The sequence below is a fragment of the Triticum urartu genome, chromosome 5A, assembly GCF_056163025.1.
Source record: "Triticum urartu cultivar PI428250 chromosome 5A, HENAU_Tu73, whole genome shotgun sequence".
Lineage (NCBI taxonomy): Eukaryota > Viridiplantae > Streptophyta > Magnoliopsida > Poales > Poaceae > Triticum > Triticum urartu.
Genome location: NC_141877.1, coordinates 674,745,338 through 674,761,316, shown reverse-complemented (window position 1 = coordinate 674,761,316; position 15,979 = coordinate 674,745,338). Strand labels below are relative to the sequence as shown.

General features: G+C 43.7%; 1 protein-coding gene across 1 annotated transcript; it reads left to right on the top strand.

The window, feature by feature from the left end:
• Positions 1 to 9,008: 9,008 nt before the first annotated feature.
• On the top strand, positions 9,009 to 11,697 carry LOC125507623 (uncharacterized). Its single transcript, XM_087524863.1, has 7 exons — positions 9,009 to 9,030; positions 9,251 to 9,336; positions 9,502 to 9,620; positions 9,689 to 9,741; positions 9,820 to 9,930; positions 10,714 to 10,866; positions 10,948 to 11,697. The coding sequence occupies exons 1-7, from the start codon at positions 9,009 to 9,011 to the stop codon at positions 11,616 to 11,618; spliced, it is 1,215 nt and encodes a 404-aa protein (XP_087380989.1). The 3' UTR covers positions 11,619 to 11,697.
• Positions 11,698 to 15,979: the final 4,282 nt, after the last annotated feature.

The window sequence follows — 15,979 nt, the reverse complement described above, 5'->3', positions numbered from 1 at the left end:
AGAACGTCCAGTGACTTCATGTGTTAGAAAAATATAAATCTGCATGCATTTAATTTGTATTTTTAAAATTTTAAAAAGCTATAACTTTTGAACGGAACATCAAAATTAAGATCAGTTTTCACCGCTAGGTTCTCCGCGACGAGCTCTTCAAAACTAGATCATATATGAGTATGTTTTGACTAATTTTTTTTACGTGCAACTTTGGGTGCTACGGAAGCAATTTTAGTGCTACAGGAAAACAACTTCTTGTTAGTTTGTGTAATATGACTACCTATCATCAAAAATCCCTTTGAAGTTGACAACCATAACTACCAAGTTAACTAGCTTCACCTCTAAGTTTCCTACCATAACTAGCAAATATACTTCCATAACTTGTTTGAGACTGGACTTTTAGATCCCGGGTGCCCAGGCACCCCCTTATCTGCACCATTCATTCAGAATATGGCACTTCGAGATGTGTGTGCTTCACTGTAGCCAATGATTTCGTTGCAGCTTCGTTGCCTCGTTAAGCCCAAGAATAAGGATAGAAAACAAACAAATCTGGGTCTAGTCAAGCACTGCCTCTCTCTAGACCAAGACTGGTTTTGCATGTGCATGTGGTGCGAGAGAGAGAGAGAGACAAAGATTGAACAGTGACATGTGATGTCCTGCGTTGGTTATTTTTGCTGTTTTTGAATCACGGGCTGGACAACGACCTACCTATATGCTGGGAATCTGTACTATTCACGTAGGCAGGGATCTCTAAGACCATGACAAGTTCTGTCACCGCATGCAAAAAAAATGGACAGGAAGCACCTACAATAGTGCTGTCAAGTCATCTCTGTCTCCATCGAAAAGGTGCCTCCCTTCCCACAGCTTGAGGTCGTGATGGATTAATTTGTTGCTAATGCTATCACAGCTTGAGGTCGTGATGGATTAATTTGTTGCTAATGCTTGAGGTCGTGATGGATTAATTTGTTGCTAATGCTCAAGTCATCTCTATCACCCACTGCAAAAGCTGTCTAAGTAGTCAGACTCGTGTGGGAATCTTATAATGGCTCAAACGCACTGTACTAGGGGGTGCCGGGGCACCCGGGTGCTATGGCACTTTTTCGAACTTGTTTTGCCTCCAAGTTGATAGTATTGTAGGCAGCTTAGTTTTTGAAGTGGACTAACATTATCCAAATTGCCTGTCATGACTAGCCACTTGCTTCACATCATCCTTAGTTGCATGCAAGAATTTTTGGTATTGTAAGAAACATAGTTTCATAGATAGGCAACTTAGCAACACTAATGGACAACTTTTCAATGTATTATAGGCAACTAAAATAGTAGTAGCAGGCAACTAAGCGTCACTGGTAGGCAACTAAACTTCATAATGTTCGTAGGCAACTTAGAAAAACAATGATAAACAACTTCACATTATTTGTAGACAACTAATTTGCAAAGTTAGGTAACAGAGCATCAGTGGTAGGCAACTAATTATCACTAGCAAGAAACTGAGCATCAATGGTAAGCAATTTCATAGTATTTGTAGGCAACTGAGACTCAACTGTAGGCAAGTGACGATCAACGATAAACATCTGAGCAGCAATGGTAGGCAACTAATTACCATTAGCAAGCAACTGAGCATCAATGGTAGGCAATTTCAGAGTATTTGTGGGCAACCGAGACTCAACCATAGGCAACTAATGATCAACGATTGGCAACTGAGCAGCAATAATGGACAACTAATTACCAATAGCAAGCAATTGGTCATAAATGGTAGTCAATTTCATAGTATTTGTAGGTAACAGAGACTCAACCATAGGCCACTAACGACCAATGACAGGCAACTGAGCAATCACGATAGACAAATTGGGATAATGTCAGCAAAATTCACAGGTATACATAGTGCAGTGAAGTTGCTTTGCATGTAGCACTAAGACGCCTCATGTTTCGCTAGATCTTTTCGTTTTTACACAAACCAACCTAATAGGCATTTCTACTATGCCAAAAACAAGGAGTTGCTTTCCTATACCACTAAAGTTTTCTCCGTTGCACCTGAAGTTGCTCAAAAAAAGTTCGTCGAAACCTACTCAAATGGGATCTAGTTTTGAAGAATCCGTCGCGGGAAACCCAACGGTGAAAACGGTTTGAAATTTCGACGCTCGAATCAAAAGTTATGCCTTTAAAAAAATTGAAACCCCAATTAATGCATGCATGTGGGATATTCCTGAGGAATCACGGGGCAGGAGAGCGCGAGCAGACACGAAGATCAGGTGATTTTCCTGTTTTAGTATGTGATGCGTGTAATTGAACTGTACTTAGATTGTATGGAAGGTGCGCCCAAACGCCCCATCGAGCACGCAGGCGACGTCTAGCCACGTCCTATAAAAACGAGTCCAAAACCATAGCGCATGAACATTTGATCTCACAGACATTACTATACTTAGGCGCAATATAAGCCGGAAAACCACGCAATACCCATCGTCGATTCAAATGCACGTAAAAGCCGCGCCATGCGGAAGGTTGGATTCAGTAAAGCACCTACTATAGATGTAAAAACGCTAGCCGTGCGTCAACCGGCCTTCAGTTGGCTCCCGCGCAACCGCTGCCACCATGGCCGAAGCCGGAGACCCCGCGGCCTCCTCCATCGCCGTCGGTGGTCTGACCCACCTCGCCGCAGCCGCGGCTACTCCGCCGCCCCGATTCACGCAACCACAGCCCCTTCACCACTCCTATGCCGCTCCTCCTCCTTTCTCTGCCTCAAATCACCGCTCCTCTGCCGCTGCTTCACCGCCCAGATTTGCGTCGTCGTCGTCACGATTTACCACCCCCGCCACCCCTCCGACGCTCCTCCGCTACCGCCACGCACAGCCGCCGTTGCCCCGACGGCGCCACCCCGAGTCACACCGCACTACCGCCGCTTCCTCGCCGTTGCCCCACGGCACCGCCCCGAATCACGCCGCGACGCCGTTCAGCCGCCGCCCACTAGTTTTTGCATCATCTATTGGAGTTGCAGTTTTACATCTCCAATATGCATCACTTGTTGGAGTTGCCTCTTTTTGGAGATGTAAAAAAGCACTTTTTGGAGATGTACATTTTTATATCTCCTCTTTTACATCTCCAAATTTGCATCTTCAATTGGAGATGCTCTTAGGGCAATCTAGCCAGCATCCAAATTGACATACGTACATGTTCATGCCCGAGCTAAGGGCATCTACAACACCGACCCTCAAACCGTTCGCATACAATTGGATACAGTTGTTCGGACCGCGGAAAGCATCCAATGCCGACCCCATCCATCCGTGAAGCTGTCCAGATGACAATATTCATGTAAACCGGGACCAAACACTAGTAGAAAACAGGGCTTTGGTCCAGGCCGGGTCAGCCCATTAGTCCCGGTTCAGTTCAGAATCGGGACCAATGCGGGCATTGGTCCCGGTTCGTGAGCCCAGGGGGCCGGCCGGGCCACGTGGGCCATTGGTCCCGGTTCATCTGGACCTTTTGGTCCCGGTTGGTGGGATGAACCGGGACCAATGGGCCTCGCTCCTGGCCCACAACCATTGGTCCCGGTTCGTGCCTCAAACCGGGACTAAAGATTAGACCTTTAGTCCCGGTTTGAGGCACGAACCGGGACTAATGGGGTTGAGACCTTTAGTCCCGGTTCGTGCCACGAACCGGTACTAAAGGTCCCATTTTCAAACTCTACCCCCCCCCCCCCCCGGTGGATCGCCTTTTCAGTTTAAAAAAAATAAAAGAAAATGATGGAAATGTCAAAAAAATAAAAGAAAATAAGTTTCCCATGTGATATGTGGTCTAGTTGTTGGGAAAATTTGCAAATGTGAATTTTGACTTTATTTGCAAAATCTCTCTGAAATTTGTAAAAATGGGCATAACTTTTGCATACTAACTCGGATGAAAAAGTTTTTTATATGAAAAATCATCTACTCGAAAAGTTACATCCGAATTTAACTGGGGGCACCCCATTAAACATTTTCAAAATCCTCAAAAACCTAATAGAAAAAAGTTACGGGGCTTTTAAGATCTAGAGTGAAAAAATCGAAAAAATTCAAACAGTGGGCAAACTGTGGTCAAACAATGGTCAAACTAATTATTCTAGAATATTAGTGTTACTAAATAATTATTTCAGTTATTTCAATTTTGGTCAAATCTGGTCAAACTATGGTCAAACTGTGGTCAAACAATGGTCAAACTAATTATTCAAGAAATATTAGTGTTACTAAATAATTATTGTTTTTTAAAACAATAGTTTCAAAATAAAACTATGAAATGTGTCACTTCATGCTCAAGCAAAATTCCTGAAGGTTAATAGGATTGACATCTTAGTATTGTCAGGAAAACAACAAGTGCAGACTTGGAGCGAGGGAGAATAGAACCCGGAAGTTAAGCGTGCTCAGACTGGGGGAGTGGGAGGATGGGTGACCGTTCGAGAAGTTAGATGATTTGGAATTATGAGGGGTGATTAGAGGATAAATTGAGAAGTGATGAGGGGTGGTGATTACAGACTAGAGGTTAAAATAATTCAGAAATTTAAAAACCAAAAAAAATCAAAAAAAACCATAAAATTTCCTTTAGTCCCGGTTGGTGTTACCAACCGGGACTAAAGGTGGAGCTCCACGTGGCCGCGCCCTTTAGTCCCAGTTCTGGATTGAACCGGGACTAAAGGGAGAGGCATTAGTACCGACCCTTTAGTCCCGGTTCCAGAACCGGAACCGGGACTAAAGGGAGAGGCATTAGTACCGACCCTTTAGTCCCGGTTCCAGAACTGGGACTAAAGGCCCTTATGAACCGGGACTGAAGGCCCTTTTTCTACTAGTGAAACAGGGGAGGGGCTTTGCGGGAGTCCGTACACGAGACACGTCAGACTCTAACACCTTTGGCCCACCCAAAAGGAAGGCGGAGCCCGCACTTTTGTAGTTGTCCGCCCTATTTCCGTGGAAAAATCTCTACTCTCTTCTTCCATCTCGCGGCTCTCCACCCAATTCCTGGTAGATCAACTCAGCGATGCAGCAAAATCGTCTCTTCAAAGCGAAGGCCTCAAAGGAGGATTGCTACCTCTTGAGCACTGTGTTGGTTTTTCCTTGAAGAGAAAAGGGTGATGCAGCAAAGTAGCGTAAGTATTTTCCTCAGTTTTTGAGAACCAAGGTATCAATCCAGTAGGAGGCTACGCGTGAGTCCCTCGCACCTACACAAAACAAATAAATCCTCGCAACCAATGCGATAAGGGGTTGTCAATCCCTACACGGTCACTTATGAGAGTGAGATATGATAGATATGATAAGATAATATTTTTGGTATTTTTATGATAAAGATGCAAAGTAAAATAAAAGGCAATGAAAATAGCTAAGTGTTGGAAGATTAATATGATGGAAAATAGACCCGGGGGCCATAGGTTTCACTAGTGGCTTCTCTCAAGAGCATAGGTATTTTACGGTGGGTGAACAAATTACTGTTGAGCAATTGACAGAATTGAGCATAGTTATGAGAATATCTAGGTATGATCATGTATATAGGCATCACGTCCGAGACAAGTACACCGACTCCTGCCTGCATCTACTACTATTACTCCACACATCGCCCGCTATCCAGCATGCATCTAGAGTATTAAGTTCATAAGAACAGAGTAACGCTTTAAGCAAGATGACATGATGTAGAGGGATAAACTCATGCAATATGATAAAAATCCCATCTTGTTATCCTCGATGGCAACAATACAATACGTGCCTTGCTGCCCCTGCTGTCACTGGAAAAGGACACCGCAAGATTGAACCCAAAGCCAAGCACTTCTCCCATTGCAAGAAAGATCAATCTAGTAGGCCAAACCAAACTGATAATTCGAAGAGACTTGCAAAGATAACCAATCATACATAAAAGAATTCAGAAGATTCAAATATTGTTCTTAGATAAACTTGATCATAAACCCACAATTCATCGGTCTCAACAAACACACCGCAAAAGAAGATTACATCGAATAGATCTCCACGAGAGAGGGGGAGAACATTGTATTGAGATCCAAAAAGAGAGAAGAAGCCATCTAGCTAATAACTATGGACCCAAAGGTCTGAGGTAAACTACTCACACATCATCGGAGAGGCTATGGTGTTGATGTAGAAGCCCTCCGTGATCGATGCCCCTTCCGGCGGAGCTCCGGAACAGGCCCCAAGATGGGATCTCATGGGTACAGAAGGTTGCGGCGGTGGAATTAGGTTTTTGGCTCCGTATTTGATCGTTTGGGGGTACGTAGGTATATATATAGGAGGAAGGAGTATGTCGGTGGAGCAACAGGGGGCCCACAAGGGTGGAAGGCGCGCCCCCCTACCTCGTGGCTTCCCTGTTGGTTGCTTTACGTAGGGTCCAAGTCTCCTGGATCATGTTCGTTCCAAAAATCACGTTCCCGAAGGTTTCATTTCGTTTGGACTCCGTTTGATATTCTTTTTCTGCGAAACTCTGAAATAGGCAAAAAACAACAATTCTGGACTGGGCTCCGGTTAATAGGTTAGTCCCAAAAATAATATAAAAGTGAATAATAAAGCCTAATAATGTTCAAAACAGAAGATAATATAGAATGGAGTAATCAAAAATTATAGATACGTTGGAGACGTATCAAGCATCCCCAAATTTAATTCCTGCTCGTCCTCGAGATGGGTGCCGGCACACCGTCAGTTTTACTGTCCTTAAAAAAATTAGCCAAATGTTGGGAGTTTATTTTTTCCGAGGGGAACGTGGTTTCAGCTATCGGGCCGAATGACATCCGCCGGCGCTGCTCGAACAGATGATGCGGTGCAGCCCAGCCCAGGCCCTTCTCCCCCTTTCATCTCCCACCGTCGTCTTCTCTCTAATCTATTTCCGTTAGCTTCTCTCAAAAAAAATCTATTTCCGTTAGCGAAAAAAAGGTCGGCCGTCGCGTTCGTTAGAGTCCCGTCACCCAATTTCAAACCCCACTCTCCTCCCCCGCTCCACTCCACCCCTCATCCGATGGCCCATGCGGCAGCCGTCGACCTGGGAGAATCAACGCCGGCCACCGCCGCGACGCCGCGCGCCGGCCCCGCTCGGCCGGATCCCGCGCGCCGCCCGCCCGTCACCCCGCGCAAGCTAGGGTTTACGCCGTTTCGCGGCCCTCCTCCCCCTCCTCAAGGTACGGCCGGCGTCGCCCCCCTTCCGTTTCCGAGAGGGGAAGTTCAGCACCGTTCCATCTTGTACCGTTTTCATGTACATTGTCAGCATTCAAATTCCCCTAGGCTCGGCTCGGCACCATTGTCAGCATCCAAATTTCCTTGATCTTCTACTGTTTGCCTTGATCCATCTGTCCATGATATTTGCATGTTGCACAAAAACCATGCAGCCGGGGTCAAAAGGTCATTCAAATTTGTAGAAACACAGCCAAACTTCATGTTTTTGCACAGACCGCATCCTTATGCTGTATTTTTGTGACACACTGATGCATGACTCTAAACCCTCTGGTCTCCGAAAATGTTTTGCTATGCCCATCTAAATCTACAAATTTTTTGCATTAGAATTGTCTTTTCTTTTACTTTATCTGACATCTGACACATAGTTTCTTCATCTTTAATAGAGGCCAAAGAGTATTTGTCTTTCTAGATATTTCAAATGGTTATCACATACGGATGTATATAGACATATTTTAGAGTGTAGATTCACTCATTTTGCTCCGTATGTATATAGACTTGTTGAAACCTTTAGAAAGATAAATATTTAGGAACGGAGGGAGTATATATATACAAATAGTCAGCGCGCAATATTTTGGTGTGCTAATCTGTAGCATTTAAAAGAAAAAGGAATCATGTAGCTATGTAGTTGGTCAGGGCACCATGCCAGGAAAAACACCACGGTGGAGGCGAACATAAAAATGTAGACTGATCTGGGTGCACTGGAGACAGCCATTGCATCGACGAGGGGATTTTTTATAGCCTATATTGTGGGCATGCAGTAGGTTTTATTAGTAAATGTTAGCGTGATAAGTAGTTCTTGATCGCTCCCGCCAATTTTTCTGATACGCGCTGTGCACATTTCCAGGTATATGCTGCCTGTAGATGTACGGACCATGGCTCCACACAATATTTTCATCCGTTTCCTCTGGGGCTCAAGCCCCTCAATCGAGACGCCTAGGGTCTAGGCTCTAGGGTGCAGAGCGTGAGTTTGTGAGCCCCTCAGTCGAGTCGCCTCTGGGGCTCCACACAATACGTACGATGCGGAACGTGAGTTTGTGATTTTGCTGCCCCTCTTTTTTCTTTCAAATTCGTATATACTTTGGGTTCGAAATAGGGGCTTTTACAGCCTGCCAAAATTTGGGCTACTGGTGTTAGTATTTACCTGAGATTGGATTCCTGCCTTGCATTGGCTAGATTGTGAATTGAATCTTGGTCACTTACCTTGCTCGAAATCAGTCAAGTCGATATAATACAGAGAACCTTTTTGTTTGCAGAGGGAGCACTGCCAAATTCACCAGAGGAGATTCAGAGCCCTGAGTGGAAACCTTATGTCAGATCTCAAGCTCTTCCAGAAACTGCGGTACACGTGCTTCACTTCCCTCTCACATGCATGGTCTGGCTCCCTCGCTACCGACGAACTATTTTTATTTTTTAGATTGTATTTTTAATACTGACATGGTTTGTCATACTTGTTGTGGTTAGTGGTAATGTATTGACATGTTTATCATAATTGTTAGCATGTGACGACACCTGTAAGTTGGGTTAAGAGCACCCGTGAAGCTTTGACGCATAAAGCATTCGCCTATGAACTGCATGCACAGTTGGATGCACAGATACTAGTCAATGCAGATCTTACGTGAGTTATTACTACTTGCAAGTCTCAGCAGTTATGTGAGTTTCTCCAATTTAATTGTATCTTCTTTGTAGCCAGGGAAAACCACCAGCAAAGTCCGCCCCACGCCCCGTACGCAACCCTCCTCCTCTAGGTACGGAGACGCCAGCTACCTGGCTTCTCCTTTCAATTTGTGTTTGATCCCCTCAATCCATTGCTTATGCAGCGAGTTTGTGATTTTCATGTGCTTGCTCACGTGCCCAAGTCACCTTCGCCGCCCCTCTTTTTTCTTTCAAATTCGTATATACTTTGGGTTCAAAATAGGGGCTTTTACAGCCTGCCAAAATTTGGGCTACTGATGTTAGTATTTACCCGAGATTGGATTCCTGCCTTGCATTGGCTAGATTGTGAAATTGAATCTTGGCCGCTTACCTTGCTCGAAATCAGTCAAGCTGATATAATACAGAGAGCCTTTTGTTTGCAGAGCGAGCACTGACAGATTCATCAGAGGAGATTCAGGCTCCTGAATGGAAACCGTATGCCGGATCTCAAGCTGTTCCAGATACCGAGGTAATCCCCTTCCCCCTCTTTCCATCACTCTCTGTGTGCCATGCAGGTGTGTTTGCTCATCCATCACTTCCCTCCTACATGGTCTGGTTCCTTCCCTTCTGAAGAGCTTTTTCTTTCAGAAATTATTTTCTTATATATTAACATGATTTTTATCATAATTGTTAGGGTGTGAGGACACCTGGGAGTTCACTTAAGAACACCTGTGAAGCTTTGGCGCACGAAGCGTTCACCGATGAACAGCATGCGCAGTTGTATGCACATATATTAATAAATGCAGATCTTAAGTGAGTTATTACTTCTAAGTCTCAACAGTTATTTGAGTTTCTGCAATGTAATTTTCTTTTCTTTTTAGACAGGGAAAACCACCATCAAAGGCTGCCATGGTTCTGGCCTTTGGACGACCTGGTAAGTGCAAATACACAGGATGTCGATGTAGATTGATTTGCTCTGTGTTTATCTTTTAATGTTTGTGATGACGTACAGTGGAGGGTCAGAAACATGCATGGGAGGAGGTTTGGCGCGCTGCTCTTGACAGATACCAGAAACAAATGTCACCACTGGGCTTTGAGACACCTTTTAGTTCCCAGAAGAATGGTAAGTACGTTATGTTTTGCACTAAGTAAAACGAGCACAGTGGCACACACACATTTTCCTGCCAAAAAAATGTTTCATATAGGATGTTAGTATCATCATATTTCCAAAAGACATCTTCCGTTGAGATAATTGCAATAATTATAAGAGCGCCAATTTATCTTACTTTTTAACTTTTAATGGTTAATGATTTATGATGAAAAGTTAACATGGGAAATGTGCTGTTAAATTACTAATTATATAGTTTTGTTAGTAATTTTATAGAAAAGTTCTGTTCACCACTTCACCATCAAACTCAAAAGCAAACCAGAGATCAAATATTCCATCTCAATGAGTGTCAGATAGTTCACGATTACTCATCATGATATGAATATTCTGTCTTTCCGATTTTCCTGGGTTTTTGTCATCTTTTCTTTCATCATTTTTTTGAGAATATTTCTCTCTTTAAAACCCCACCTTACATGATTTGAGTCAAATATGTTTTGATTACCTTTCGACAAATATATGTTTGTAGTATGGGCACAAACTTCTGTGTGCAACTTTGACCATTGCTTTTATGTGAATATTTAGAACAAAATGTATAGAAAGGTAGTATACTATATTTTCACGGCAGATATACAGAGTTCTTGAGCTTAGGGAAACTTTGCTTTCAAAACTAGCTTCTACAAACAATCTGTAACATATAAGTTTCCGAATTTGTTGAATATCCTATTAGTAAACATAAGCTTCTTTAAGAAAACATATCTTCACGAAACGTGCTGACAGAATGCGACATACCTTTTTTAGGCCCCTTAGAACCATCTCCTATCAGCATGAAGAATCTTGAGGAGTTTGAGCTGAAGGAGGCACATTCAGAGCTCGTTGATGCACAGACTAGCAAATGGCAGAACCAGAAGTCACCAGTGACTGGCTTTGAGACACCCATCAAGTCTGTGATAGGTAAATTAAATACTTTGTATTTCGTGATAAAGCACATGCTTATATTTTCGTTCCATCATCACTAAATAAATGAGTTTGCAGGTAATTGCGCAGCTCAAGGTTTGGATGTTCAGAATGGCGAAGAGCTGGCAGTCAGTTGTACTGACAAAGTTGATCAAGAGTCACCTGATGGCAGAAACATAATGAATACAATGTATGGTAGGCTAGAGTCTCTTTGCGGCAGCACTCCGTTGGAAAGTTCAGAAAGCTTGACGGAACAGGACTCATGTGTGAAATGCGGTAAAGATGGGCAGTTGCTGAAATGTTCCAGCTGCTTCTTAGCCGCCCATGCGACCTGTTTTGGTTCATCGGTGACTTTCGATGACTCTGGCTATTTTGATTGCCCTTTTTGCTATTGCCATAAAGCTGATAAAGCATTGGAAAGGGCTAAGAAAACAAAATCTGAAGCTTGGAAAAATTTATCCGTTTTCTGCAGCGGCTCGATGCAATTTTGTAAGGAACCCAGTGAGCAATCTACTGGAAATCAGCAAAGACATGCGAACTTCGAGGATCAGATGAATGGCTTTCACACAGCTAAAAAGCAAGGTAACCATCAGTCTGAAGCAGCTGAGCTATGTCGCAAGGATGAAGAGCCTAGTCATCTGTGTTCTGGCTTTGTTTCCTTTTTTGTTGTCACTCAAAGAGGTGGTTTTTTCTATTTTCTTTTGGTTTTCTGTGTTATGTTTGGGTTTTGGTTTTTTCTCCATTTTTAATTTTATAATTTCTCCTTTCCATATTTTTTCCCTTTTGGGTTTTCATGGGCTTTTTAATACATCTTGATTTTTTTGTATATGATGAACATTTTTTGTTATATATATTAAACATTTTTTAATTATATGATGTACATTTTTTAATATACGGTGAACTTTTTCTAGATATGCTGAACATTTTAATATAATTTTCTGCAATATGTTTTTACTTTTTTATAGGTTTTCAAATATTTAGCTCCATAAAAATACAACATACTTTTTTGTTGGAAAAACCAACTTAAAAATCAAAGAGAAAAAACAAAAAAGCGTTCGTGCCAGAGTGGGCTAGCCCATTTTCCCAATCTTTTAGGCGTAGCCTTCCATGTTTGACGCCCATAGGTGTCATACAGACGAAATAATTAAGGGGCACCCCTTGCAAAGGTCACTGCATATACGTTATTAGTCCCTATCTAGGAGTTTCCCTTTTTTCGTAGATTTGCGTCCAACTACCTAACCTTTTTCACCATTGGATTTCTCACGTTGAGATCGTCGAAACTAGATCTTCAAAAATGATCTCACAACTTGTGAATTCCTTGGATCGTCCCACGATCTCCTTAATGATTGCGCTATATATTTCTTCCGTGCCAGTCTTGATCTCTTGTACAACTGCCTTGCAATCACATGCGATGACCACTCTAGTTGGAGATAAATCGAGAGCAAGAGCCAAAGCTTCATGGCATGCAACCGCTTCTAGCATCGCTGGGTTAGTAATACCCCTGAAAACCATTGCGGATGAGCCAAGAAAATTTCCTGTTTGATCCCGGCAGACTGAAGCCGCTGCACCACTCAAACCATCTCTTGAAAAGCCTCCGTCGACTTGCATTTTTGTTGCTCCTTGGCTGGGCGCGATCCACCTGATTGCACCCCTCGTCCTTGTTATCTCATGTGTCGTTGCTTGCTGCACATTCCTCACCGGCGATTGCATTGAGTTTAGTTCATCTATGAAGTTGATTACAAAGGCATGTGTTGCATGTGGACTCTGCAGAATCCCATCATGTATAGCCTTACGCCTTACTGCCCAGATAGCACACAACGTGACTACCAATTTGATCATAGTAGCATGTGGTAGTTCTCCCATTAGTGCGAACATCCATTGTTTGGCGTCTGTAGAAGTCGAAGCTTGTACATACTCTGCTACATCCTCATCGACCAAGGCCCACACACATCGAGCTACTGAACATTCTAAAAGGGAGTGCCGCCAAGAGTCTTGCATCCCACATAATTGGCAACAGTCCTTCTCGTCCGTCTTCCTTGTGTGGCGGACGTCCTCGTAGGAATCGAATGCTTGGCCAATCTCCATAAAAAGTTCCAAATCTTTCCCACACCTGGACTGGCGACAGATACGTCCATGCCTTTGATTCCGTCTCAAAATCCGAGGACCCTGCATTCCCTTCCAACCAGTTTTCCCTCTATCGTTTCGTATCAACTAACATGCGATAGGCTGACCGAACCGAGAAGGTGTTGTTCCTCTCGTAACTCCATGCCCAGTGATCCTCTCCATCGGCCGCGTACATAACGGTATGCCGAGAATAGCATTTGTACCTGCTGCTATAAAGATCTGATCCATGACCCCTCTATTCCATGTCGCATTCGTGTGATCTATTAGGTCGCTGACCATGGTAGGAGGGTCAGCCGAGAGACAAGCAAATGGCCACATTGAAACATTCCTCGGGATCCAATTCTCTGTCCATATTCCGTGTAGTTGACCCATCACCGATTCGCCTACTTAAGCCTTGACACATAACCTCGCGCCCCTCAAGGATAGCCCACCAGACTTGAGATGGACGATTACCCAATTCAACTGTCAGGATGGTTCCTTGGGAAAATAGACCGCCTACAACAACCGAGTACACAAAGAATCCGGCTGCTGTAGCATCCTCCATGATTGCCCTGCCAAAAGTGCTAGATTAAAGAGCTCAAAATCATGAAAACCAAGACCTCCCATGTATTTTGGCTAAGTCATAGTCTTCGATGATACCCAAGTTGGCTTCCTTTTTCCTTCCTTACCCCCCCCCCCAAAAAAAATTGCCTAATGAGATTGTTAAGATGTTCACACAGCCCCCTAGATAATTTAAAGCAAGACATAGAGAAAAATTGCACAACTTGTGCCACTGATTTCACTAAAACTTCTTTCCCAGTTGAGGACAAGGACTTCTCTATCCACCCTGTCACCTTTACTCCATAGCCTATCTTTCAGATATTTGAAATCACCTAATTTTGAAGTACCTATGTCAGAAGGCATGCCTAGGTACTTGTCATTCAAAGTTTCATTCGCACATTCAAAATCCCTTTTATCTCTTCTTTGATATGTGAAGGGCAACCTTTACTAAAGAAAATTGATGACTTGGAAGAATTGATTCTTTGACTTGAAACTAGACAATACTTATCCAACAGGTTTGATACTTCTGTCGCCCCTCCACCAGTTGCTTTGAAGAATAGCATGCTATCATCTATGAATAACAAGTGGTTAACAGGCGGTGCCGTCGGTGCCACTTGAATCCCACCCAGTTGAGATGACTCAGTTTTTTTAATGGGTCTGAAAGGCCCTCGCTACCAAGAAGAACAAGTAAGGGGAGATTGGATCTCCCTGTCGAATACCTTTGCTAGGTTTGAATTCCTGCAATTTCTTTCCATTAAATAGAACTGAGTATGAGCCTGGAATGACAAGATTCATCACAATATTCACCCACCTCTGTCAGAAGCCCTGTTTCAGCATTATAGTTCCCAAATAGTCCCATTCTGCTCGGTCATACGCGTTCATCATATCCAACTTCAAAGCACAGTGATGATGCTTGACCGCTTTATTTCGCTTCATAAAATGTAAACACTCATAGGCCACAAGGATGTTGTCTATAATCAGACGACCCGTAACAAATACTGATTGTTGTGCCGAAATAATCTCAAGAAGGACTAGCTTCAAACGATTAGCAATAACCTTGGAAGCTATATTATATAAAATGTTGCACAAACTGATGGGGCGGAACTGTGATAACAAAGTCGGATTTTTTACCTTCGGAATTAGGACCAAGAACATTTTGTTTATACCTTCTGCGCTCTCTTGGCCTCTGACAATTTTTAGAACAACCGTTGTTTTCTCCTGCCTGCACACACCCCAATGTTTATGGAAAAATGCGCGGGGAACCCATCGGGACCTAGTGATTTGGTAGGGAACATTTGATATAGAGCTATCTTCACTTCATCCTCTGTATACTCAGCATCCAAAAGGGCGCGCATGTCAATTGTTATCTTTTGAGGGACTGAATCGAGTACCTCTTGCATGTTTGTGCACCCATCCGAAGTGTGCAACTCCTTATAAAATTGTGTCGTCATAGCTTCACTAGTAGAAAACAGGGCTTTGGTCCAGCCCGGGTCAGCCCATTAGTCCCGGTTCAGTCCAGAATCGGGACCAATGGGGGCATTGGTCCCGGTTCATGAGCCCAGGGGGCCGGCCGGGCCACGTGGGCCATTGGTCCCAGTTCATTTGGACCTTTTGGTCCCGGTTGGTGGGATGAACCGGGACCAATGGGCCTCGCTCCTGGCCCACCACCATTGGTCCCGGTTGGTGGCTTGAACCGGGACCAAAGGCTCCCCTTTAGTCCCGGTTCATGTCACCAACCGGGACCAATGAGGTGCCTATATATACCCCTCGCTCGCGAGCAGAGCACCCCAGTACTCTATTTTTCTCTGGCCGAGGGGGAGAGGGCTTGGTGGTGCTCTAGCTCACCTCCTATGCACACAAGGTGTTCGATGGAATGTCCGAGCCACACTACTTAAGCTTTCTCCTCTCCAAGCTCGACCTCCAAACTCCATTTTCCATAATATTTGTCTAGGTTTAGCGGTCCGTCACGCCCCGTCCCCGTCTTCACCGCCGTCGATCACCCGCGCCGAGCTCATCGCCGGCACCACCGTGGTGAGCCTCTTGTTCTTATCTTCTTTCTGAAAGGAAAAATATTCTTACTTGTATGTTTACATAGATACTTGTATTATTTTATTACTTTTATTATTGCATCTTATATAGTGCGATGGTTTTGGTATCCGCCCCCGTCGGCCCTCGTCCTGCCTATGATTCGGATGTGGTATATATATATTATCTTTATAACTATTGGTTCATTTATTGTTTATGAAAATTATGCCAACCAACGTGACATAGATTTTATTTATGTAGGATGTATGTGAATCGGAAATGCCAACCGACCCTATTGTCGAGAGGTTAACTTTAGTTGAAGAAGAAAACAATTTGTTGAAGGAAAAAATAAAAAAATTGAGGAGGAGAAGATGATATTGGAGTTGCATGTTGCGGATGTCGTCTATGATCACAAGGTCAA